Source organism: Acartia tonsa, chromosome 13 (assembly GCF_053477335.1).
Source record: "Acartia tonsa isolate MP-2025a chromosome 13, ASM5347733v1, whole genome shotgun sequence".
Classification (NCBI taxonomy): Eukaryota; Metazoa; Arthropoda; class Copepoda; order Calanoida; family Acartiidae; genus Acartia; species Acartia tonsa.
The window spans coordinates 14,379,228-14,403,339 of NC_137272.1; the positions used below are offsets into that span (position 1 = coordinate 14,379,228).

At 38.4% G+C, this 24,112-nt stretch overlaps 1 protein-coding gene and 1 long non-coding RNA gene across 8 annotated transcripts in view; one reads left to right on the forward strand and one right to left on the reverse strand.

Annotated features, from left to right (window-relative positions):
• Ranbp16 (Ran-binding protein 16) overlaps positions 1-24,112 on the forward strand; it is a 76,219-nt gene that overhangs the window by 30,052 nt on the left and 22,055 nt on the right. For all 7 annotated transcript variants that reach the window (XM_080145696.1, XM_080145694.1, XM_080145695.1 and 4 more), the window contains exons 17-27: positions 2,916-2,986; positions 3,237-3,318; positions 4,577-4,636; positions 5,169-5,223; positions 7,135-7,213; positions 9,157-9,242; positions 20,867-20,990; positions 21,365-21,447; positions 21,818-21,932; positions 22,559-22,657; positions 23,175-23,264. In XM_080145696.1, the coding sequence (XP_080001822.1) occupies positions 2,916-2,986; positions 3,237-3,318; positions 4,577-4,636; positions 5,169-5,223; positions 7,135-7,213; positions 9,157-9,242; positions 20,867-20,990; positions 21,365-21,447; positions 21,818-21,932; positions 22,559-22,657; positions 23,175-23,264 (944 nt within the window). The remainder of the gene's footprint in view (positions 1-2,915; positions 2,987-3,236; positions 3,319-4,576; positions 4,637-5,168; positions 5,224-7,134; positions 7,214-9,156; positions 9,243-20,866; positions 20,991-21,364; positions 21,448-21,817; positions 21,933-22,558; positions 22,658-23,174; positions 23,265-24,112) is intronic.
• LOC145304145 (uncharacterized) lies at positions 1,263-1,797 on the reverse strand. The gene is made up of 4 exons (XR_013873999.1): positions 1,638-1,797; positions 1,514-1,567; positions 1,376-1,434; positions 1,263-1,296 (listed from the first exon to the last, which is right to left on the reverse strand). It is a non-coding gene; the product is annotated as an uncharacterized LOC145304145 (long non-coding RNA).

The window sequence follows — 24,112 nt, forward strand, 5'->3', positions numbered from 1 at the left end:
TTAGGCTGTTCTTACATGTCTAACGTATTAAAATTTCATAAAGATCCGCCGCCGTTTCCGCCGACTGCGGCGGCTGGCAGCTGCAAAATACAGCTGCGACCGCTGAAATTTATGTTTTGATATTTCTAATATAAAATTTTACATAAAGAAAAACATTTCCTAGAAAAAAATGTTCTTCTAGCTTTAAAAATAAGAAAATTACAGCCGTTTGAAATTTTTAAGTAAAAAAGGACCTAAAAACAAAGGTTGTTAAATAAAAGAGTGAAGGAAGCTAAAATTGACTTTGACTCATAAAAGGTCGAAAATACATTATCAAACAGGGGACTTGCACAACAAAAATCACCCCTCTAACTCTAATAGGAACTGAGATAATAAGGGGGGGGGGGGCGTTGAATGCCCCCCCCCCCCCCCCCCCCAACCAATTTAGGTACGGCAAGGGGCACGACTGTTAAAAGTTAAAAGGATGACAATATTCATTAAAGCAAAGCTCTTAAGATCAAAAAGAAATTGATGTAAAATCATGGTTGCCGTTTAAGATTTGTAATATTTACTATACCTTATACATATTGAGCTGTGAAGCATATCATGGATGCTTATATTCATCACAATCATTGGATCTTCGTTTAGGAAGGCCTAAACAGCTATTTGTTAAATCATTTTATCATTTTGACAAGAAAAAAAAGTACAAAGAAGTTCAAAGAAAGGAAGCTAGATTTTTAGAAAAAGATTATTCAGTTATAGAACTAGTTAGAATAACGTCTCCAATCTAGAATTGATACCATATTTTACCCAAGTATAGACTATTCCATTCATGAAAAAAAAATTTGATATTAGGCAGGGGTTTTTCCACAATCGACCTCCAGGTAAAAATGACTTGTGAAGAGCTGCACTCCTACACATTAATAAATGTGTTGATTTAAAGGTTTTCGATTGCTAAGCAAGTTTAAAGGAAAAGTTTAAGGTATGAAACTCATGTCAACTCTGGAAATTGTTGAAATGAGAACAAAAATACGGTTTTAACATTTTTGTGTTGGCAGCCATGGCTTCACCATAGACGATAAGAAAAATATAAAAATCTCTTTCAATTGTTGGAAAAAATATTTTTTTTCAACACACCATCATTTCTTAATGTATTTTTTATAATTAAGGATAGTTTTTAGGCTTTTTCCGTTCATGCGTGATTTTTTTGTATAAGGAAGTAAGAAGTGCTCTACTTTAATATTTAAGATCAAACTTACTGCGGAAGTATGGTGTGCAATGTTATTTCCAGCCACTTTATCCACTATTCCATTCCTACTGGAAATAGTTTACATTATTATTTATAGGTAGTGTTAAGAAGTGTTCTAATAATTCAAAGAATATGTGTTCATCTCACCTTGACCAAATCTGCTTAAAGAGGCACCAAGCACGAGAACAGTAACTGGTTTCTTTTGACTAAACACAGTAATTGTGAGCTTGGCAGAAGAGGAAGTTAGGTGTTTGAAAAATGAAATGGATTATGAATTATTAGTACCTATGGAATCAGCTCCATTGGGGTGCTTGGGAAAAGAACACAGAAGGAACACTCCTATTATTAATAATATTCATTAGCTTTGATGTATTGTGTTAACTAATTATTTATTTGGATATGTTTTTACCTTGGTGTCACTTTGTGTTCGATTTATCACTAGATGTAGCATAGCATTTTACTTCTGAATACCATCAATTTATATATATAAGACTTATGGAAAAGAAGTTACGTTTAATAGTCATTAAGACTAAAAGTAAATAAAATTCGGAAATTTTATATGACTTTAAACATTTAATGAAATTAATAAGTTATATAATTAGATAACTATTAACTCATTTGATTAACAAAATAAATCATTAAAGGAAATATTTTGTTTAACTTAAACAATAAAAAAATTTAAAATTTTTTAAAATAGAAAACTTAAAAAATTACAAGTTTTTTTAATCATTTTACTTTATATAAAAAAGTAAAAGATTTAAAATTAACATAAACATATATTAATATAAAACTTAAAATTACAAGTTTAATCATTTTACTTTATATAAAAAAGTAAAAGATTTTTTTTTTAAATTAACTTAAAACATATTAATATAGCCAATTATTATAAAAGAATAAAGGGCTAAACAACATTAAACTATTATTACATTTACAATAATAATAGTTAATAAATTAAACTTAAAACTATAAAAACAGTTTAAAACTATAAAATCACTTCATTAATAGAGAACCAATCTGCTGAACAGATTGATTTATACTGAATTAAATTATAATATTTCAAAGAATTACAATTTATAAACAATGTACTAGCAATACATGTGCAACTACCACATTGGAAATATTTGGTTGGGCAGAGCACAAAATAATGTGCGGCATTTTAGTATCTTTTCATATAAGTAGGACAAATACTTCCTGGACAAATTTTCCCGCATAAATTTTCCTGGGGGATTTGTCCGATAAAAAATATTTTTGACAGAATTTTTTTTGGACATAATTTCTCTGCATAAAAATTCCCGATTTTGGGGAAATTTGTGTAAAAAAAGAAAATCTCAGTTTTTTACAAAAAACAACAATTTAGATATTTTATAGGTACTTTACATAAAATAACATATATATAAGTACTAAATCTTCTTGTAAAGCTGGTTCTGGTGTCATTGGAGATCTCCAAAGCTATCTTCTTTAATCTGTACAGTCACCAACTCTCATTACAGAGAAACCTGTTTTTATGATGTTGAATGCTGCGCTTGGTACATACTTGATTATTACACTAACTACCCTCCCCCCCCCCCCCTACCATACCATATTTTTAAAAGATTATTGCATTATAAGAAGAAAGGTTGATGTGCTGACGAGACGCTTTTAAGGAAACCGCTTAAAATGGAATTAATAAAAAAAAACAATAATTCAGGTCGTTGTGAGTACAGTAAAACCTGCCAGTTATTAGTCCAGCTGTTTGATACCGACGCCAGAACCTATCAGGTAAAATTTAGACAAATATTGGTGCTTTCCCAAGTACCTACCAGGCATGAAGTAAAAAATAAACTAAACAAAGAAGAATAATTTTTTTTTTGGGGGGGGGGGCGGTGTTTCTTTAATTTATTAGGCACTTTGAACAATTTTTGGACAAACACATCCTGTTACTTTTACATAAGAATTGTTCGTTTGTCTGACGGTTTGATTTGTTTATTTACGATTTCATGGAATTTGTCATCCTTGTTTTTATTTACAGGAACTATGCAGCAACTCAGCTACACAGACAATGGAACTTACAATTGCTGAAGGTCGTCTTACTTGGCTGGTCTATATAATAGGTTTGTTTTTACACTTCATATTATTTAGATATTATCAAAATAATAGCTACTTCGGTTGTTAGTTATACTTATCACTTAAAAATTTAAATTAAGGTGATTTGGAAAAAGCATAATTAAGAGGTAATTCCTCTATAAATATAAAAATTTTTCAATATAATTGATTGAAATGTTTATTTCCTAAAGTGGTAATAATTTTTGGTCTGTAGAACTGCAAAACCGGTTGATATTTCCATTTTAAGACCCGGAACGGTTTCAGCCTATTACATTTTAATATATAAGTCTTGGGTATATTTTTGGCTATTTAATTTTCTACCTACCCTTCCAAAACAATGCCCCTAGTGTCTGAGAAGGATGCTGTATCCCCCGAGATGTATGGGACTTACAGACAGGATAGTTATAGAGCAGCTTTAGCAAAGATAATCTACCTGTGTCTGCAACGCAGGGGTGATCAAAGTTACCACAAGAATCTCCAGAGGTTATCCAAAGGGTGCAGGGGGGCCAGGACGGGAGTAACGGTTAGGGTCTCCAGGCGGGGCCTCAGGGCATTTATTGGTTTTCTTGAAATTATGGAGATCTTGATGTTGATCCTAAACAATACATGTTATAGATTTGGCCAGGTGGCTGAAACCTAGCTTCACCCGGCCTATACTAATGTCCTATTCTCCCCCCAGTTATTTTATGTACAGTATTTATTAGTGGGGAAAGGAGAAAGGGTTAATCTAAGTGTATTATATAGAGAATTAAGCTGTCCCTGTTTGTTAAATCTGGACAGCTTAGTTCTCTAAAGAGCCGACAGACATTATAATTAAGCGGTCTGAAAAATGAAAATCTTTATTTGCTATTTGCAACCGCGAAATTAGAATGTCTGCCGCAGTGAGCCGCAGGCAACCCGTTGTTCTTCTCCAGTGATTTGGTGGCCTGAAAGTGTACATGCATTAGTGTACATGACACCTAGATGATAGGAGCGCGCGCAGCGGCTAGTCTGTTGAGCGAGAGAGGATATAGTTAACTGAAGATAGATGTTAAATAAAATTGATGTGTTTACTTCATTGGATGTTGCACCAGATTTTCACGTACTCTAAGTAAGTGATACTCCCAGCTAGCTAAAATAACATTACCCTCACCTATTCTACCCCATTACCTCTCCTACTGGATGAACAAACTGACCAAATGAATGAGGTCCCTATTAGCAACTTAAATTGACGACAAATTTTCCCCCATCATTATATCCATGTATTCTAAATCCATTGTTTTATAGGAAGTGCTGTTGGAGGGAGAGTGAGCTTTAACAGCAATGAAGAACATGACGCTATGGATGGTAAGCTTTTTATTTCACCTCTTAAAAGGGTCCGTATGTCCGCCCGTTCGTAATGGTTAGCTCTTTTCGTTCATATTGGCATGTTAGTTAGAATAGTCCTATCCATTTCAAACTGCATGATGATTCCTTTAACAAATAGTTACGGTTTTTAAAGCTTAGGTAGTAATCGTTGTCAAAAAAAGTCCTTATGATCATTTATAAAGCATGCAGGTTCTTATTCATCTAATTTTTAGAACAATGATTCCTAGAATAACATGTAATTGTACAATACCTATTCAAGTCCATACATGTAAGAATCCGAATTTACGCAATATTATCTATATAATACCTATCTTTAATTTTTTTTCAACTTTTCTCGTCAAAATATAAAACTTTAATAAAAAAGTAACAATACTGAAATTTATCTCTTAATTTTTCATTTTACTATCCGCTAAAAGCTGTCTATGAGACGATGAGATAAATAACTATAAAACTGTTTTTTTTGTTTGTTGAAAATTGGCCTTTTTTACCTAAAATCTGTTAATCTGTTTAGGCGAGCTTGTATGTCGTGTTCTACAATTAATGCAGCTTACTGACAGCCGGCTCACGTAAGTTACTTATTTTAGTAGCGCAGCTACATTCCATATTAGTACTACTTTTGTTCTACTTTATTGGGTCTGTACATCTATTTATCGTCCATTTTCTTATCACTCTTGATCAAATTCATTTTACTTTAAAAATAAAGGGGGGGGGGGGGGGTTATGCAACCATCTCGTAATCAATGTATAAATGGCACTTAGAATTCGAATTTTGATCTGAAATTTTGCATGAGTAATCCTTGGTAGGTCTATTTTCCCTAAATCGAACAAAAAGTTGGAAAAGTAGCGGCTATCGGCTGGCGGCTCATCCGTTTAGCCATTTGTTGGGTATTTTCAAGCGAAATCCATCACGAAACCTCTCTCCACATAATGCTCTTTTCCGATCCAAAACGTTTTCAAACGGTTCTAGCCGGTAGTTGCTGGTACTAGAAATCTAAAAAATGTTTTTTTGTATCATTTCACATGATTTAAAGCAAAAATATGTTTCAAAAAGTTGATTTCTACGTAATTTATGACAGATTTACCCTAAAAATAGCCAAAAAACGGCTAAACGGCTGAGCTGTTAGCCGTTACTTTTTCAACTTTTTTTTCGATTTAGGGAAAATAAACCTACCAAGGATTACTCATGCAAAATTTCAGATCAAAATTCGAATTCTAAGTGCCATTTATACATTGATTACGAGATGGTTGCATTAAACCCCCCCCCCCCCTTTGAAAATAAATAAAAGATTGAAATTAAAAATGTAGAAGCCAAACTTACCCTGGAAAGAAAAGCTTAGTTAACCAATAATCAGGAGATACAATGGATATATAATATGTGAATGTTGTGAGATATTCTCGTATACCCTAATAAAATGTTTCTCCCAGCTGGCTAGTATAACGATACCCCCCCCCCCTTATGACTCTACCCAGGGTGCCGGAGCCGTATAATTTTGATGCGGCTCCGGCTCCAGCTCCGGCTCCTACCTTAAAATTAATATATCAATTTTTTTTTCATTATTGAATTTAATAAAATAAAATAAATAATATAAAATATTTTGCTTTTATTTGATAAAAGCTATATAAAAGTAGAAGGATGTGTGTCTATTTGTTAAGTAACAATAGTTTTTCAGTTTATTATATGGAAATAGACCGTTGCCAAATTATAATATTACTTTAAAAAATCATTTTTAGCTAGTCCGGAGCTGGAGCCGTTTTTAACGAAAAATACGGCTCCGGCTCCACCAAAAATGTTGCTGCTTCCGGCTCCGGCTCCAGAACACTGACTCTACCCCACCCCCTCCCCTGACAATAGAACAACGTATTAACTAATATCTGAGGACAATATTAGCAACCTAAATTCCTCTGTCACAATATCCACTGATATTGTATATCCATTGGATATACAAACTTTGTTATGAATACAACATCACAGGGACACCTGGGATATGCCACCTCAAGACAAATATTTTAAATTAAACTTTTTCCATCAAAGATATTAGATTTATAATTTTTATATTATTTACCTACATATTTTTTTCTGTGTTGCCTAAAACAGCTTTTAAATCCTCAAAACTTTGTTCTGATCCCGTGGTATACAAAGGATTTTGACTAAGTGGTGCGCGAATTTTAATCAAAATCGATGAGTATGAATTAAATACAATTCAAGAGGTTTAATATTATTGTCAGGGGGGTAGTAATAACCCCTAATGTGTGTTTACTCCTCTACATAAACAAATTAATGAAGAGTCTAATAAGCGCCCTTTGATTGTTAAATTAACACGCAAACAATTTTGTTCCATGTCACCCCTAACCTGACAACCCATTTGATTGTTTTAGGTGGCTTATAATTGAATGTTGACCATTATGAAGAAAGGTGTATCCACCCCCCATTAATTTTGCCAAGGGTTTGGATACCTATTCTGATACTTTTTGTTTCAGGCAAGGGGGATCAGAAAAGTTGGAGTTGGCTCTTCTATCCTTCTTTGATCAGTTCAGAAAAATATATATTGGTGATCAGGTAAACAGGTCTTTAGTATAGATGGAGATAAAGACAACTACCTCCCTCCCTTTTTCATTGACCTTTTTCGTCTGCAAGCAAATTGTTTTCTGCTACCTGGCTGTGTTAATATCCCATTACCATTGGTTGATTTTAAAAGACCCAATTGAGAGTCGGCTCAAGGTCATTGCGATAAGGAAATACAGTTATATAACCCTTTCTCCCTACTCTTGTGTTTTACTCTAATATCAGGTACGATTTTTAGCGATACCCCCCCCCCCCCAAACCTCCACCCTCACGTGAAAGAGGATGAAGGGAGTAGTTTTTCGTGTGTTTTACTTTATATCAGGTTAGGTTTGGTTATATTGGATTCACGGGTACCCCCCATAGGGTTAGGGCACTACAGATGGAGGCCCTGCTTAGTTCGCCATAAAGAATTAAACTAAACCACATCCCCCTTTATTTCCAATTTAAATTTAAAAAATAAGAGGGGGGGGGGGGGGCTTGCTTGCTAGGATAATAGAAAGTACCTTTGGTAAAATATGTAAATTAAATTAATTTTTATTTGTTGTTAAAAAGGTCATTAGTTACGAGTACGTATAAAAATAAGTTCTTTTTATAAACATTTGAATTATAATGTAACAAAAAAACTGATACTCACTCTTTCTCACTTTTCAATAAGTTTCTAAAAATAAATGAATTGAGAAATGTTTTTGTTAAATTTCTAGTTTATTTTACGTTGGTCATTCGTACAGTACGAACAATAGATCGCTAAACAAGGATGACAGAATTATAAAAAAAAAATGGGAAATAGTCCCTTTCGTGGCAACGCCCCTTTAGGGGCGATTCGTCGTATTTTTATAATGGCTTTTTATAGGTTATTTTAGTTTATATCGGGTTAGATAATTGCCTCACAAGGTTAGAGCTCCCCGCAGGGGCTAGAAATAGGAGAACAGATACTGTGAAAAATACGAAGAATCGCCCCTTAAGGTGCAATGACACGAAAGGGAATACACCCAAAATATGATATTCGCGACATATCTCACATTGTACAATTTGGTTTTATTAGTAATTTCGGCTGCTCCCTTAGCATCTAAAGGTTTTGTATTCGAAGTTGGAGGGATGGGAAAAAGGGGGAGGGGGGGGGGCTCTGAAAATAGCTTAATAGCCATCACAAGGCTTTATTTTAGAAATAAAATAACACTTAACATCCCGTGGTCTATGTTGTAGGGATGGGAAAAAGCTTAATAGCCATCCCAAGGGTTTATTTTAGAAATAAAAAAGCACTTAACAACTTAAAGTAGAAACTGCCTTATTCATAATAGCACACATAAATTTCATTTATTATCCATGCTCTTAATTCCTATGAGAGTGCTATTTATTAGGGTGACTTAAAATGGAACTTTTACACACTAAAAAAGGAGGGAGATTTTTAGGAAGTTAAAACCTAGAAGTTAAGTTAAGAATATTAAATCATGTCTTCTCCTTAAAATGTTGATGCGTGATAAATAGGTATTAAGAAAAAGATGAAAGACAAAAGTTTATCCTTATACTAAAGTAACAGGATGTCTGTGTGTTTGTCTGTGTGTTTGTACCGAAGGATCTCGCTAACCGCTGAACCGATCGGGTTCTCCTTAATAGGGTAGCTTCTCACTCATAGGTCCCGGGAAGTTTTATAACTATTTTGGGGGGAGGGTACCACCACCCTCCCAAGAGAAATCGCCCCCAGAAAAAAATTACTCCTCTCGAAAAAGAGACTTGAACGAAACATAAACCAATTATTTCTCTAATTAGATATTTTAAATAAAAAAAAAACATTCAAAATGCCACTAGAGGCCTCTAGAGGCGTAGCCGCTAGTATTTTATATTATACTGTGTTGTTTCCTTAGCTTATAAATGCTTAGGAAGTGTTGGAATAAAAAAAGTTTAGAATAGCCATGCTATTAAGATATATATATTTTTAGGTTCAGAAGACAAGTAAAGTTTACCGCAGATTACAAGAAATTCTTGGGCTCAATGATGAATCTATGGTTCTCAGTGTTATTATAAGGTAACATATTTTCAAATTAAAACACATTGGTACCCGAAGTTTTACCATATGACCTCATTGGTTAGCTTTAAAACTTTGGGTACTTTAATTTAGTTTTTATTGCTTGGTTCCAAACTTTTCAACCAATAACTTTAATCTACAACAGGGGTTATTTTGTTTATCACTATCTTTCGTCCATTGTCTTATCCCTTAAGATATCTGATGTTTTACACTTAATAAAAGTTTCTTATTGTATATTATTTGTTCGTTTAGAATAATAAAAGGTCCGCTCTTAGTTTTAGATTATTTTATTTGAACAAGAAACTTTCTTGATACCAAAATTAAAACGAAATGCGCTTCGAGGATTTTTTTTTAGAAAGTTCAAACTTATTTTATTCAAAGTTAGAAAATGCCAGGGAGGAAGGGGACATTGGACTGTAAATTACACTGGTACATACAATATATGTGTGGTAGCGGCCGCGGTTTATCAGCCGCTTCCCAAGTTCGGGTATTACGGCAGTGTGAACAGACGTGGACAAGTATAATTATAGAGAAGCTGGGCTTCTCTATGTATCACCAAATAACAAACAGAATTTAATTGGGTGTTACTTTATTCAGAGTCTAAAGGTTACTAAAGATATACAACATAATATCAATGCATATGGATTAGGTATAGAGATAGGCAAAGGTAAATCATATAAGTAAAACATAGATAGTTGCAATGGTTAGGTAGATGGCTATCCCTGTCCGGGGGAGGCAGGATAGCCCATGAAACAGCACAATAGGTAGATAAGAATAGAGGGGTTGAGTGGTAGATCTGGGTACTAAAAGGGAAGGTTTGATGATTACTGTGACAACAATAGTCCGTGTGGGTGGTGGAGCTATCTGGTGAAGGAAGGCTTAGAACCCCTATCCTCAGGGCTGAGGTGGTGCTGATAACTTGGTGGTTGAAGGGGAAGGGTCCGGTGCTTAAGAAGGGGGAGGGAGGGGTAACACCCCTCCCTCCACTTGCAGGACAACTGAGAGATGAAAGCAATACCATTACCCTGCATATTTGCAGGTGGCTTTTTACAATTGTAGAATAAGAGGATTAGCTGGGTGCGTAGCATCACTATAATATCTTGGTTTCTGTCTAGCCTACCACAACCTCCCCCAGCCTCTGGGGTTCGTCAGGACACCAGATGCTGAAAAGTGGTAGGCTATAGCCTTCCCCAGGTCAAACAGGACCTGCTATGTCTGCTGGAGTGGCTGGTTCTGCTGGATGATCTGGCCGTTGGATGTGTAGTTCTAAGGCCACCCTGGCAACCTCCAGGGGTGGCACAGCACGTGAGGGGGGCTTGGACCAACAGCCGCATGGTACACATCTCTTCAGGTTCCTCTACTGGGCTGGTGGTCTCCATCTTGTTGGTCACCTTGCCGCTGGCAGGCTGGTTACTGGATGCAGGCACCCCCACATCAGCCTCAGGGGTCCCCAAGGCATTGGCTGGGGGCGCAGGCACAGCTTCTTCTTCCTCGGGGTTGGTCAGGTTCTCTGCTGACAATGCTGGGGCTGCAGCGGTCTTTTCTGTTGGCTGGTACAGGTGCATTCGGCTTCCAGGGTCTCTGTCAACGAGGGCAGGTGGGGGTTGCCATACTGTAGGAATTTTGCCTCCCTCAGGCTCATCCTGGACATTGGCAGGGTGGTGCATGGTGGTCAGACCTGCAGGGTAGGGGAAGGTAACAGTCCATCCCCTGTGTTGGAGGCTGGCTTGGGTCTGCAGGTTTGGCTCTCCTCTAATTGGCTGGGGGACAGGCCGTTCCACGGCCACTGCTGCTGGTGGACCGGAGGCACAAGGCCCCGGAGTTCCTCCCCTAGCATGGAGGTGCCCAGGCACATCGTCTCCATCTTGGGTAGGAATAGTTGTTGATGATCCTCTAATTCTATGTTTGGTCTCGTCACCTGATGCATCTAGTTTAGTCCCTCCCCAGGCAGCGGCCAAGGCTTCTTCAGGCTGGCTGGTAATGGCTGACATCCTGGTTCCTGGGGCAGATGCAGGAGGCACAGGCAAGTTTGACCCAGCACAAACTTCCTGGTACAACAATTCAATACAATTATCCTGGTTTAGTGTATCCTGGGGGTCTGCTGGTGGGTTATACTGCTGAACAGCCTCTTGAGGTAACCTTTCTGGGTGGGCAGCTGTCTCATCCTCAAACACTGCAGGCAGCTGACCCTCCCCAAACATCCATCTGTTGGCCGGCTGGCTGGCAGTGACGGTTGTCACTCTTTCCATCCAGTAGGTCGGCTCCCCGGCGGTGAAGGTCGGCTTGTCTGGCAGGTCAGGTATCTCTGTGGTGGCGACGGTTGTCGCCCCTGTCCTCAGCAGTTCTCGCTCGGTGACGGTTGTCACCTCTCTCCTCTCCCTGGTGGTGACGGGTGTCACCGCTCCTCCTCTGCTGGCGGTGACGGGTGTCACCTCTCTCCTTTGCTTGGCGGTGACGGGTGTCACCTCTCCTCCTCTGCTTGTGGTGACGGATGTCACCTCTCCCCTCATCTTGGTGGTGACGGGTGTCACCTCTCGCGTCGGGAGGCTTGTCCAGGCAGGCACCACCAGGTTGGGGCTGAAGGGGTGCCGGGGAGCAAGCGCCTGGATATCCGCTGGTTGCACATACTTGGAATCTTTTTTGTTGAGAACACACCCAGTCAGCTTGGAAGGCTCCTGGGGCCTGCCAATGATGTTGATCCTTGCCACTATGGTCCCAAACTGAGGCACAGACTCCTGGGTAGCCGCAGCCCCAGAGGCGGCAGCTGGTTGGGGCGACGGCTGGGCATCTCCCTCCAGGTAGACCTGGGTGTCAGAATGGTTAGATGCAGGTTGTTGGGCTGCCTGGTGTTTCTTCATTGCCTGGTCCCAACTGGTGCTGCACTTGGCAGCTGTGTGGCCGGTGAAGCAGCAGCGCTCCTTTGTCCCGCTGGGTCCCATCAGTCCAGCTTCCACAGGATGTATCAACCTGCCAGGTCTCTCATCCTCCAGTTGGGGCACCAGCCGCCAAGCAGGGTCTCCCCTACTAGGGGTCGGGCAGTGCTGGGCTGCTTGTGGTGGCTCCTTGGTTGCATTCAGCCTTCTCCCCATACACACAGGTCCTTTCCATACAACAGCTGCTCTCCTCTCCTGGGTGGCGAGGCCAGCCCCGGCCTTAGCTTCTGCAGGTGCGTCTCCACATGAGGGATCCTGCCTCCAGTTACTCCAGATGGTTGGTAGCAAAGGCCGTTGATGGTGCCAGTTGGATGGTTGGCTATGATCTCTGGGGGGTATCTGTGGCCAGTGTGTGGACAGATATTCACAGTTGAGCCGGCAAGGCCCAGAGGATGCCATACTGAGGGTAGCATGAACTGGTTTCTGAACTGCCAGCGGGCTGTTGGTAACTACCTGAGTTAGGCCGGAGTTGCCAGCTGGTATTGCGTCCCTGCCAGGCTCTGTCAGCTGCTGGTGGGGAGCCCCTGCGGTGATTCTGGTTGTGGCAGGGGGTGGCCTTCTTATTGACTTCCCTAGCTGGAGCTCTGCATCCTGGTGGGACTCCAGCTTCAGCAGCATGGGGGGACTAGGCTGGGTCCTGTGCAGTGGTCCAACTGAGTAGATGCATCCGGTATTGGAGTGTGGGGGAACAGCCTCACTGCTGCTGGTCAACTCTGCTCCCTTCTTGCTGGGTAAGGCCTTCCACTGCAGCAGGTCACCATCCTCCATCCTTAGGCCGGTCCCCAGTCGTTCCATCCCCCACCCTCAGGTACATGTTAGGCATCTGGGTGAAGCGCCTATTCCCCTTGGACAGCTCCCCATCCTCCAGGTTGATGACGCCAGCGCCAGGGAGGACCCTTCCACCCAGACAAAGGTGATACTGGCTCTGGGGCTGGACCTCTTTGGCATCTCAGTTCCGGCGGAGTCAGGTACAGGTTCCAGTTCTCCCTCCAGCGCTGGACCGGGCGCAGGGCGACACAGTTTAGTGCCCATGGCGGTAGTGCCCATATTGGAGCTAGCAGCTAAGTCTCTGAAACTTGTCACCTTCTCATTGGGCTCAGCAGCATCGTTCAAAACTCCCGGGAGAACACATACAGGTTCAACAGTCCCCAGTCCAATATCTCCGTTTCTCGTGCGTTGAGTACCAACTGTGCAGGAGCTGTGCATCGTACATTCAGTCATCCTTCCAGACAAGGGCATCTCAGGGGCCAGGGGTCTGTGACTTTGCATGTGTTTTATGTTCATTGTACTCAACACAGTAGGCCCAAGTAATAACAGAAGCAGCACCTTGTATGAAGAAGCAGAGAGTGGTGGTGTACAGACATTGGTAGTTATGATCCAAATGAAGGCTTCTGTCCATCACAATACAAGCAGTAGACATAGGCACACAGTCAATGCCCAATCAGGGATGTCTTCTATTGCCGCACGTCGGGCTAGGGGCTGACAATTTCTCATCTTGTAGATGTAGGAGCAAAGTACAGGAACCGCGCCGCAAAGAGGCTCGAGCCGGCTCACCCCTATTACAGATACTATAGCTGTGTAATTAGTGTGGTAGTCCACGTAGCCGTAGACTCTGTCCTGCTGGCTCAAGATCTGCATTGGCGGGGGGATACCCATAATAAGTAGCAGGATGTTGGTCTGTTGGTGCCAACGGCTTGTTAACTGTTGAACCTAAGTTGTTCTCCTTTCCAGTATAGCTTCTTAACTTCTGTGGTAACCAGCGGATCCTAGCTTAGAGGTGAAGGGAACATGTTAGGTGTCCATAGATGCCTCTAGGAGCGTATCCGCTAGTAGATATATGTATATGTAGGCTATCTATATATGGCTGCACTCCCATATATATGTGTATAGGAATATCCTCAGAGCTAGCTGGCTTTCCTTCTTGCTCCAACAAAATGCACACTTTCTCTGTATATAGTTCACAACTATGAGGGTCTATGGTCAAGGTACACACCACCAATGCCCAGTGTGGGGCATCAAGGCAGGCTATTTCCACAGGGTGGGTGTACTTTCATTAAGGTTCCATATCAGTATCCATTATCGTATGGTGAGGTTAATATTCACTTACTTGCAACCATAACACAAAAAAAAAAAACACTATTTATCACTTGGTTGCTCCACAACTTAGTATTGAGTTGTTAACACTTATATATTTATATATATATAGATTTTCTCACTAGGCACTCAGCTTTGAAGTAGGGCTGGCAGAGCTAGGAAGATGTTGAGGGTCTGAGCTGGTCTAAGGAACTGATTTAGTTTTTTTCTATCACACTGTAGATAGGGGGTGGAGCTTTACAATTTCTTGTTACCTATCCCTTGTGGGCTATAGAGTCGCTCCCCTCCTGGGTGTGTGTGTGTGTGTGTGCAATACCCCTTCACAACGCGCTCATACACTGTTTGGGCGCGCACGCATAGGTAAAACTCCCGCTTACCCCTCAACTAGCTCTCTCATTGGTCCGTTTTCTGCCTTTTGTCCGACGGATTTCATTGCGTTCCGAGCTTCTCCGCGCAGACCGTGCGATGCGCTCCGTTTCCCTGTCTTTCTCTCTGCACGATGGACGGAGATATCTGAGTGCGGGGAGAAGGGGGAACCCGTGAGGGAACGGGGTAATTCCGCCCTTCTCCAGAGGGAGAGGGGGGGGGGGTGCCGCGGGTTTCAGGTGACTAAGTTATGAGAAGTAGGTGGGCTTCTTCTTAATCCTTGGCTTATCAAATGTCACATTGGATTATATTTACTTTAATTTATGGGGGACCCTCCCCTTCTGTCGGGGTAGGGGCGGTGTATTTGCAGTGCTGCAGGGTTGTGGCTCCAATTTTAACAATGCATTGTTATCTTGCACCTGGGTTCTATTTTCGGCTTATCAAAAGTCCAGGCAATTGTTTACCAGTCCCTGCCCTAAATCTTTTGTTTGTCTCTCACACCAAGGTGACAATACATAAATCCGATAAAATATCTGCTTTTCTCAGTGGGCGGCTGCGCTGTAGCCTCCCGGGATACTCAAAGCTAGCGTAGTTTTTCTCTCACTTATACGCTATACTTGTAACTTCATTCACAGCTCGCAGCTATTTGGCTTGCTTCAGCCAGTCAGTGGGCATGTTTCAGCCGATCAATGGGCATGTTTCAGCCAGTCGGTGGGCATGTTTAAGCCAGTCAGTGGGCATGTTTAAGCCGTCTACAGTTACTTGGCCTGCTTCAGCCAGTCAGCGGGCATGTTTCAGCTGGTTCACACACAATTCTCCGTTAGATTTCGCCGCTCTCCGTTAGATTTCGCCGCTCTCCGCGGTTTTCCGTTAGATTTTGCCGCTCTCCGCAGCTTTGATTTCGCCGCTCTCCGTGGTTTTCCGTTCGATTTCGCTGCTCTCCGCAGCTCTGGAGGCCCACTTGGTCTCCTTCTGCTCGTCTTCTGCCGGCTGGACTGCTATCCAGGGTGGGTAATTCAGGTTGCTTGTGTCAGTTTCGCCAGTTTACTGCTGGGAGTACCTTAGTCTCAGCTGCACATCTGCTCTACACTTGTGTTTGCCGTAATCTCACAGCTGACACCAAAAGTTGTGGTAGCGGCCGCGGTTTATCAGCCGCTTCCCAAGTTCGGGTATTACGGCAGTGTGAACAGACGTGGACAAGTATAATTATAGAGAAGCTGGGCTTCTCTATGTATCACCAAATAACAAACAGAATTTAATTGGGTGTTACTTTATTCAGAGTCTAAAGGTTACTAAAGATATACAACATAATATCAATGCATATGATTAGGTATAGAGATAGGCAAAGGTAAATCATATAAGTAAAACATAGATAGTTGCAATGGTTAGGTAGATGGCTATCCCTGTCCGGGGGAGGCAGGATAGCCCATGAAACAGCACAATAGGTAGATAAGAATAGAGGGGTTGAGTGGTAGATCTGGGTACTAAAAGGGAAGGTTTGATGATTACTGTGACAACAATAGTCCGTGTGGGTGGTGGAGCTATCTGGTGAAGGAAGGCTTAGAACCCCTATCCTCAGGGCTGAGGTGGTGCTGATAACTTGGTGGTTGAAGGGGAAGGGTCCGGTGCTTAAGAAGGGGGAGGGAGGGGTAACACCCCTCCCTCCACTTGCAGGACAACTGAGAGATGAAAGCAATACCATTACCCTGCATATTTGCAGGTGGCTTTTTACAATTGTAGAATAACAGGATTAGCTGGGTGCGTAGCATCACTATAATATCTTGGTTTCCGTCTAGCCTACCACATATGTACCTATAAGTTTGTTCGTTGGCCTAAAAATTTTGGGTACTATAATTGAATTGTAATAGATGCCAGCCAATAATTTTAATCTACAGAAGGGGTGTTCATTATCGTTTTTAACACACACACATGTACATCAATTTATCGGCCATTGTCTTATCCCTTAGACGAATGTGTTTACGAAAGAGACATGTGATAGGACAATTATGTAATTTAAATTTCAGTTTCAAACTTAAATTTTTTTTCATAGTTTGATGCTTTTAATTAATATTAGCATCTGTGCCCCATTCATTTAGGGGCTCTGTATTGGGAGTTTTGGGAAAGAGCAGAAACCTTAAAACCATATATAAGACTTAAATATACAATGAAATTAGCCCAAAATCAACCCAGAACCTACATGAAGTTTCCCTAAAATTGATACCTTAATCGGTTAATCAGCGAATATATCTTAATTTCTAAGAATTAAAACAATTTTTATTGGATTATTTATTCAAAAGCAGGGATCTAAAGGGATAAGAAATGGCCGATAAATTGATGTTTATCCTCAATGATGATACACAAAATTACGCCTTCTGTAGATTAAAATTAGTAGTTGAAATGTTTGAACACTTAATTTAATGAATTACCAAACAAAATTCACTAAAATCTCCAAAGTTGTTAAGCAGACCAATAAGAAAACATTATTATAAAACTTTGAGGACTTGTGTAATAAACAGCCTGTTGTCCACTCTCTCTCTTTCTCTCTGATTCCAAAGTATTTAAACATTTTAAAATCAAATATATTGCTAATATTTGATTGAATAAAAAGTGAGTTAAGGAGCATCTATGCTACTGAAAACTTTTTCTAAAAGATTATGAGTCCTAGCAAAAGTTAAATTAGTTATTTTAGTATTTATGTATTCTTTACATTTTATATAAAAAGCAAGAATATTAATATCCATAACAGAGAAGGTTAAAATATCAGACGTACATTAAAATTAAACTTAAAATATATAAATATCGATGTATTTACCTACATATAGACTGGATTGTAGTGCCTAATTTGCATAGAAATCACCATTCCAAAAACTAGGGTTATCCTATTATATAAAGTAGTAAGCGTTTTTTGTCTGTCCCGAATGATCTCCCTGACCGCTGAGCCGATATTGTTCTCCTTTACAGTGAAGCTTCTTATAGGTCATGGGAAGGTTTTAAACTATTTTTGGGGAGGGAGTCTTCACCCCCCTCCCCCCCAAATTTTTTTTTACTCTTTTGAAACTCAAATTTAAAATGGGATGAGGTCGACATTTTTTCTTCTACCTTAAGTGCCCCTAGAGGCTTCTAGGGGGCGTAGCCGCTAGTAAGATTTAAAAGTAGTTGTCAAAATATCTTCAAAGGCAACATATTAAAAATAGATGTACATAATGTTAATGCTCCAGAGATTTAGTTCGATTTCTTTGTGGGAATGTGAAGATCCGTATAAATAGCTTAAAACCTTCCAAAAAAGATCTTTCTGTACACACACACACACACACACAGAAAGACAGACAAACATTCTACCTCTTTTATATAAGGATTATATATTTAATATAAAATTCGTGAAAAGTAAATTTGCTTCAATATCAATTTCAATATATATATTCTTCACTTTGATTAAAAGTTTTAGTGAATTGTAAATTGAAATAATTCTTATCTAATATTTTAATTAAAATATATTAACATCGTTTGATCAAAATATCATTTTTCTTTTACAGTGAAAAGTCATGATTCTATGGAAAGATTGTTTATATAAAATATAGTACATCTATTTATCCAGGAATAAGGTATAAACAATAACGAAATAAATCTAACATAATATTTGGAGGGCAAATGGAGAGATCGTCAATTTTACAATGTGTTTACCCCCCTCCCCCTCCCCGACAGCTGAAAACACGTATAGGTTTCGTGATTTCCCCCGAATTAATTTCGTTGTTGGTATAAGCTGCTATTTATCCATCTTTTTTTCTAGGAAAACCTTCAAAACCATAAATCTTCAAAATAAGGCTTTTGGAAAACCGGTTTCTAAGGCATAATTTGATGAAATAATCATTTTTTGATATTTAAAACATAAATGTCCTAGAACAGGTTTTCCAAATATATAAAGCATTTAAAATTTTTATTTTCTATGCATAATTTAGTTTTTGAAAGACATTTCTCTTGAAATTTTCTCTCTGTATCTATCTATATGTCTAATTATCTATCTAATTATCTATCTATCTATCTAGGAAAGTGATAACCAACTTGAAATACTGGGGTTCCAGTGAGATGATTATAAGTATAACCCTGCACCTCCTATTTATCTAATTATCTATCTATCTATCTAGGAAAGTGATAACCAACTTGAAATACTGGGGCTCTAGTGAGATGATTATAAGTATAACCCTGCACCTCCTATTTATCTAATTATCTATCTATCTATCTAGGAAAGTGATAACCAACTTGAAATACTGGGGTTCCAGTGAGATGATTATAAGTAAAACCCTGCACCTCCTATTTATCTAATTATCTATCTATCTAGGAAAGTGATAACCAACTTGAAATACTGGGGCTCTAGTGAGATGATTATAAGTATAACCCTGCACCTCCTATTTATCTAATTATCTATCTATCTATCTAGGAAAGTGATAACCAACTTGAAATACTGGGGCTCTAGTGAGATGATTATAAGTATAACCCTGCACCTCCTATTTATCTAATTATCTATCTATCTATCTAGGAAAGTGATAACCAACTTGAAATACTGGGGTTCCAGTGAGATGATTATAAGTATAACCCTGCACCTCCTATTTATCTAATTATCTATCTATCTATCTAGGAAAGTGATAACCAACTTGAAATACTGGGGCTCTAGTGAGATGATTATAAGTATAACCCTGCACCTCCTATTTATCAATCTATATCTATCTATCTATCTAGGAAAGTGATAACCAACTTGAAATACTGGGGCTCTAGTGAGATGATTATAAGTAAAACCCTGCACCACCTATTTATCTAATTATCTATCTATCTAGGAAAGTGATAACCAACTTGAAATACTGGGGCTCTAGTGAGATGATTATAAGTAAAACCCTGCACCACCTATTTATTTATCTAATTATCTATCTATTTATCAATCTATATTTCTAGGAAAGTGATAACCAACTTGAAATACTGGGGTTCCAGTGAGATGATTATAAGTAAAACCCTGCACCTCCTATTTATCTAATTATCTATCTATCTATCTAGGAAAGTGATAACCAACTTGAAATACTGGGGCTCTAGTGAGATGATTATAAGTAAAACCCTGCACCACCTATTTATTTATCTAATTATCTATCTATTTATCAATCTATATTTCTAGGAAAGTGATAACCAACTTGAAATACTGGGGTTCCAGTGAGATGATTATAAGTAAAACCCTGCACCTCCTATTTATCTAATTATCTATCTATCTATCTAGGAAAGTGATAACCAACTTGAAATACTGGGGTTCCAGTGAGATGATAATAAGTAAAACCCTGCACCTTCTATTTATCTAATTATCTATCTATCTATCTAGGAAAGTGATAACCAACTTGAAATACTGGGGCTCTAGTGAGATGATTATAAGTATAACCCTGCACCTCCTATTTATCTAATTATCTATCTATCTATCTAGGAAAGTTATAACCAACTTGAAATACTGGGGCTCTAGTGAGATGATTATAAGTATAACCCTGCACCTCCTATTTATCTAATTATCTATCTATCTATCTAGGAAAGTGATAACCAACTTGAAATACTGGGGCTCTAGTGAGATGATTATAAGTATAACCCTGCACCTCCTATTTATCTAATTATCTATCTATCTAGGAAAGTGATAACCAACTTGAAATACTGGGGCTCTAGTGAGATGATTATAAGTATAACCCTGCACCTCCTATTTATCTAATTATCTATCTATCTAGGAAAGTGATAACCAACTTGAAATACTGGGGTTCCAGTGAGATGATTATAAGTATAACCCTGCACCTCCTATTTATCTAATTATCTATCTATCTAGGAAAGTGATAACCAACTTGAAATACTGGGGTTCCAGTGAGATGATTATAAGTATAACCCTGCACCTCCTATTTATCTAATTATCTATCTATCTAGGAAAGTGATAACCAACTTGAAATACTGGGGTTCCAGTGAGATGATTATAAGTATAACCCTGCACCTCCTATTTATCTAATTATCTATCTATCTATCTAGGAAAGTGATAACCAACTTGAAATACTGGGGTTCCAGTGAGATGATTATAAGTATAACCCTGCACCTCCTATTTATCTAATTATCTATCTATCTATCTAGGAAAGTGATAACCAACTTGAAATACTGGGGCTCTAGTGAGATGATTATAAGTATAACCCTGCACCTCCTATTTATCTAATTATCTATCTATCTATCTAGGAAAGTGATAACCAACTTGAAATACTGGGGCTCTAGTGAGATGATTATAAGTAAAACCCTGCACCTCCTGTCAGAGTTATCTGTCGGCTATGGGACGGTCAGAAAACTTGTCAAATTGGAAGAGGTAAGATTTCGATAAAAAAATGTATAACTAAAAGTACAGATGTTTAAACTAGACAATTACCTAGCACCAGTGGTGGTGGAGACCCTTTTTATTTATTATCTTTTATTGTGACTTGGCTTTGTAATATTTCCGCCCTTATTTGCTGATTTCAGAGACCTAATAGAAAATCGGGATTAGGTCTTCACCATGTGGGCAGAGTTTAACAACTATATAAAATCTGAATACGTGCTCGTCAGACTGTAACAAAGCGCTTGATAAATATTCTTTAAAAATTCTTGTTAAAATTCATTTATTTTTTTTTGTTTACATATAGTTTGTAGGATATATAGGAACAATACATTTTATCTCAACAATGATAATTCTCATAATTTTAGGTTGGTTTCCTTCTGTCTAATCACACGGCCGAGCATTATCCATTCTTGGGAGTCAACGTTTCTGTTACAGAAATGAGATCGAGGTAATTGTTTTATTTTCCTACCCGCGGACAAATGTTGCAATAAGTATATCCGATTTATTTGATTAAAACCGGTTTTGAGCCTTGCTGAAAATGAAAATAAAACATTTAATAATAATGTTATAGACATTTTCAACCACGAAGAAATAAAATTGATCCTATAATGTTATGATTTTCCTATCAGCCTTTTTATTTTTATTTAAATGCCAGGAAGGTCGGGTACAATGTGCTGTTTATTACACTAGTCCCCAAATTTTCAATCCATAGTTGTAATCTACAAAAAGGAAAATTTTGTGTATCATCATTGGGGATGTATACCAATATATCGGCCATGGTCTTATCCCTTTAGATCCCTGAAAAATACCATGTTTAGAACGATGTTTTATACCTCATTGGGTCGGCTGTTGATGGTTGACCTCGGCGAAGACGAGGACCGGTTTGAAGCTTTCATGATCCCACTCACTCAGGCATTTGAATCATTGGGACAGGTAACATGTTTGCACATTGATATCCTTATAATAATGTAACAGGATGTCTATCTGTCTGTTTGTCTGTTTGTGTTTTTTTTGTACCTATTTTGGGGGAGGGTACCACTACCTTCCCAAAAGGTATCTACCTTAGAAAGAAAATTAGCCCCCCCCCCCTCTCATTTTTTTTATTTAGATTTAAACAATTTTTTTCACTTTTTCTTTCTTAATCTAAAATAAAATTTGATTATCGAATTCAACTCCCCGCTTCTTAAGTGCTCCTAGAGGCCTCTAGGGGAGTACCCGCTAGTATTATCATAATTCCGCTAAACAAGGTTTGCAAAACTCCCAAGCAGCGAAGTATAAAAATCATTGACAATAAAACAGACAAGGTGATATAAAGAGCAGATGTTCAGTGGTCATAAATAAAGAATAATATATAACAATATTTCCATTTTAGTAGCATGACTGACAGACCAAGTAACCGAGTAAATTATATACTGGATTCTCGTATAGGGAATCTTCACGAAAATTGCAGCTGAATAGCCTCCGAAAAAAATCCTATTTCCCCATTTGCGTTACAGGCAGACGAACAGACAGACAAAGGGAATTACTCATCATATTTAACTAAAATATATATTTATCAGATGCTAACAAGTGGTAATTACAACACTGAGCAAGTGAGAAAAACAGTCATAGGTCTCGCCAGAGATTTAAGAGGAATTGCCTTTGCTTTTAATACCAAAGTAAGTTACTGTTTTATTATTAACTCGCAGCTTCGCCCCTAGAGGCCTGAGGGATGTTGACTCCCAATATTTTAAAAGAAAAGAAATTTCTGGAGGCAATTTATCTTCGGAAAGTGGAGGTACCCTTCCCTTTTTAGTATAAACCTTCACTGAAAAGGAGAAATTGCTCAAAATCAAACAAAATTCAATTGAATAATAGATTACATAGATAGCCAAACGATGGTTGAAAACTTAGGCTTTATGAAAGGCACACTAATCTTCAGCTCCACTAATAAATAGGGACTAAGTCTCTTAAAAAGCCTATTATAGCTCTTAAAAGGCTCAATGTAAACAACAGATGTTCTGAATCAGAACTTATACAAGTCTTTTGTATAATGTACCATTTCTACACATATTCATTAAATACTAATGATTTAGACACAAAAGACACCAGAATTGAATACAATAAAATGTAGAAAATTAATTATGCTTAAATTTTGCAATATTTTACATATCTTTACTTCTTTTATACTTTTAGACAAGTTATATGATGTTATTTGACTGGATCTATCCCACCTACACTCCAATCCTGCAGAGAGCTGTGGAAATTTGGTTCCAGGATCCTCAGGTATGCCTTCAATTTTATTTTTAGGGTTAAGTGCAGTTTACCATAAAATGTTCCTGGTAACGATTATCTCCAAAAATATATGAACGTTAAAGGCTGCTAACGGTGGAACGTATAGATTTTGCTCGCACAGAATTTTAACCGACAAAACAAGGCTTAAAAATAATCTGGAAAAATCAATTATCAAAGAAGCAATAATTTCGCAGTGCACATAAATGCGCGAAAAAGACTAATCATTGGATCTTGGATATTCAAGATTATGTTTAGGCCTTCTTATGCCGCATAACACATGTGGGCATAACATGTATGTTCGTTCAGCCGTTAGTAGCTAGCAGTCTTTAAAATTCATAGATCTCGGGGCTAAAAAAATGGTTTTAATCTTATAATTGTACATTTTATATCTGCGGTAAGCTGTTTATAATACGATGCGAGAAATAACTATTTTTTATATTATAGTTGAAATAAAGGACGGCTACTTCGCCAATTACCGAACTGCTGTCCATAGCAACGTCTGGTCCAACAACCAATAATAACTAAGGGAAGCAAAGTCTCATTTTCTGTATAAACACCTGGGGTATTCAGTAAAATATCACCCAACAGAAAACCAATCCTTTGATTTCATGACCTTTGTCTGGAAGTTGAACTCTTTGGTATTGCACTATGGGACAAATGCATATGTTTTGTTTCATTTTTCCCCCGCTTAAGATAGAGATATGAAATATGTCTCGATCATAATCTATGGTGTTTAAAACACTATTCTTTAAAAAAATTATAATAAAAGATTTTTTATTTGCTGATATTTTTCATTTTTTCATGACTTAAATTTTGCTATGCACAATGACGACATACCT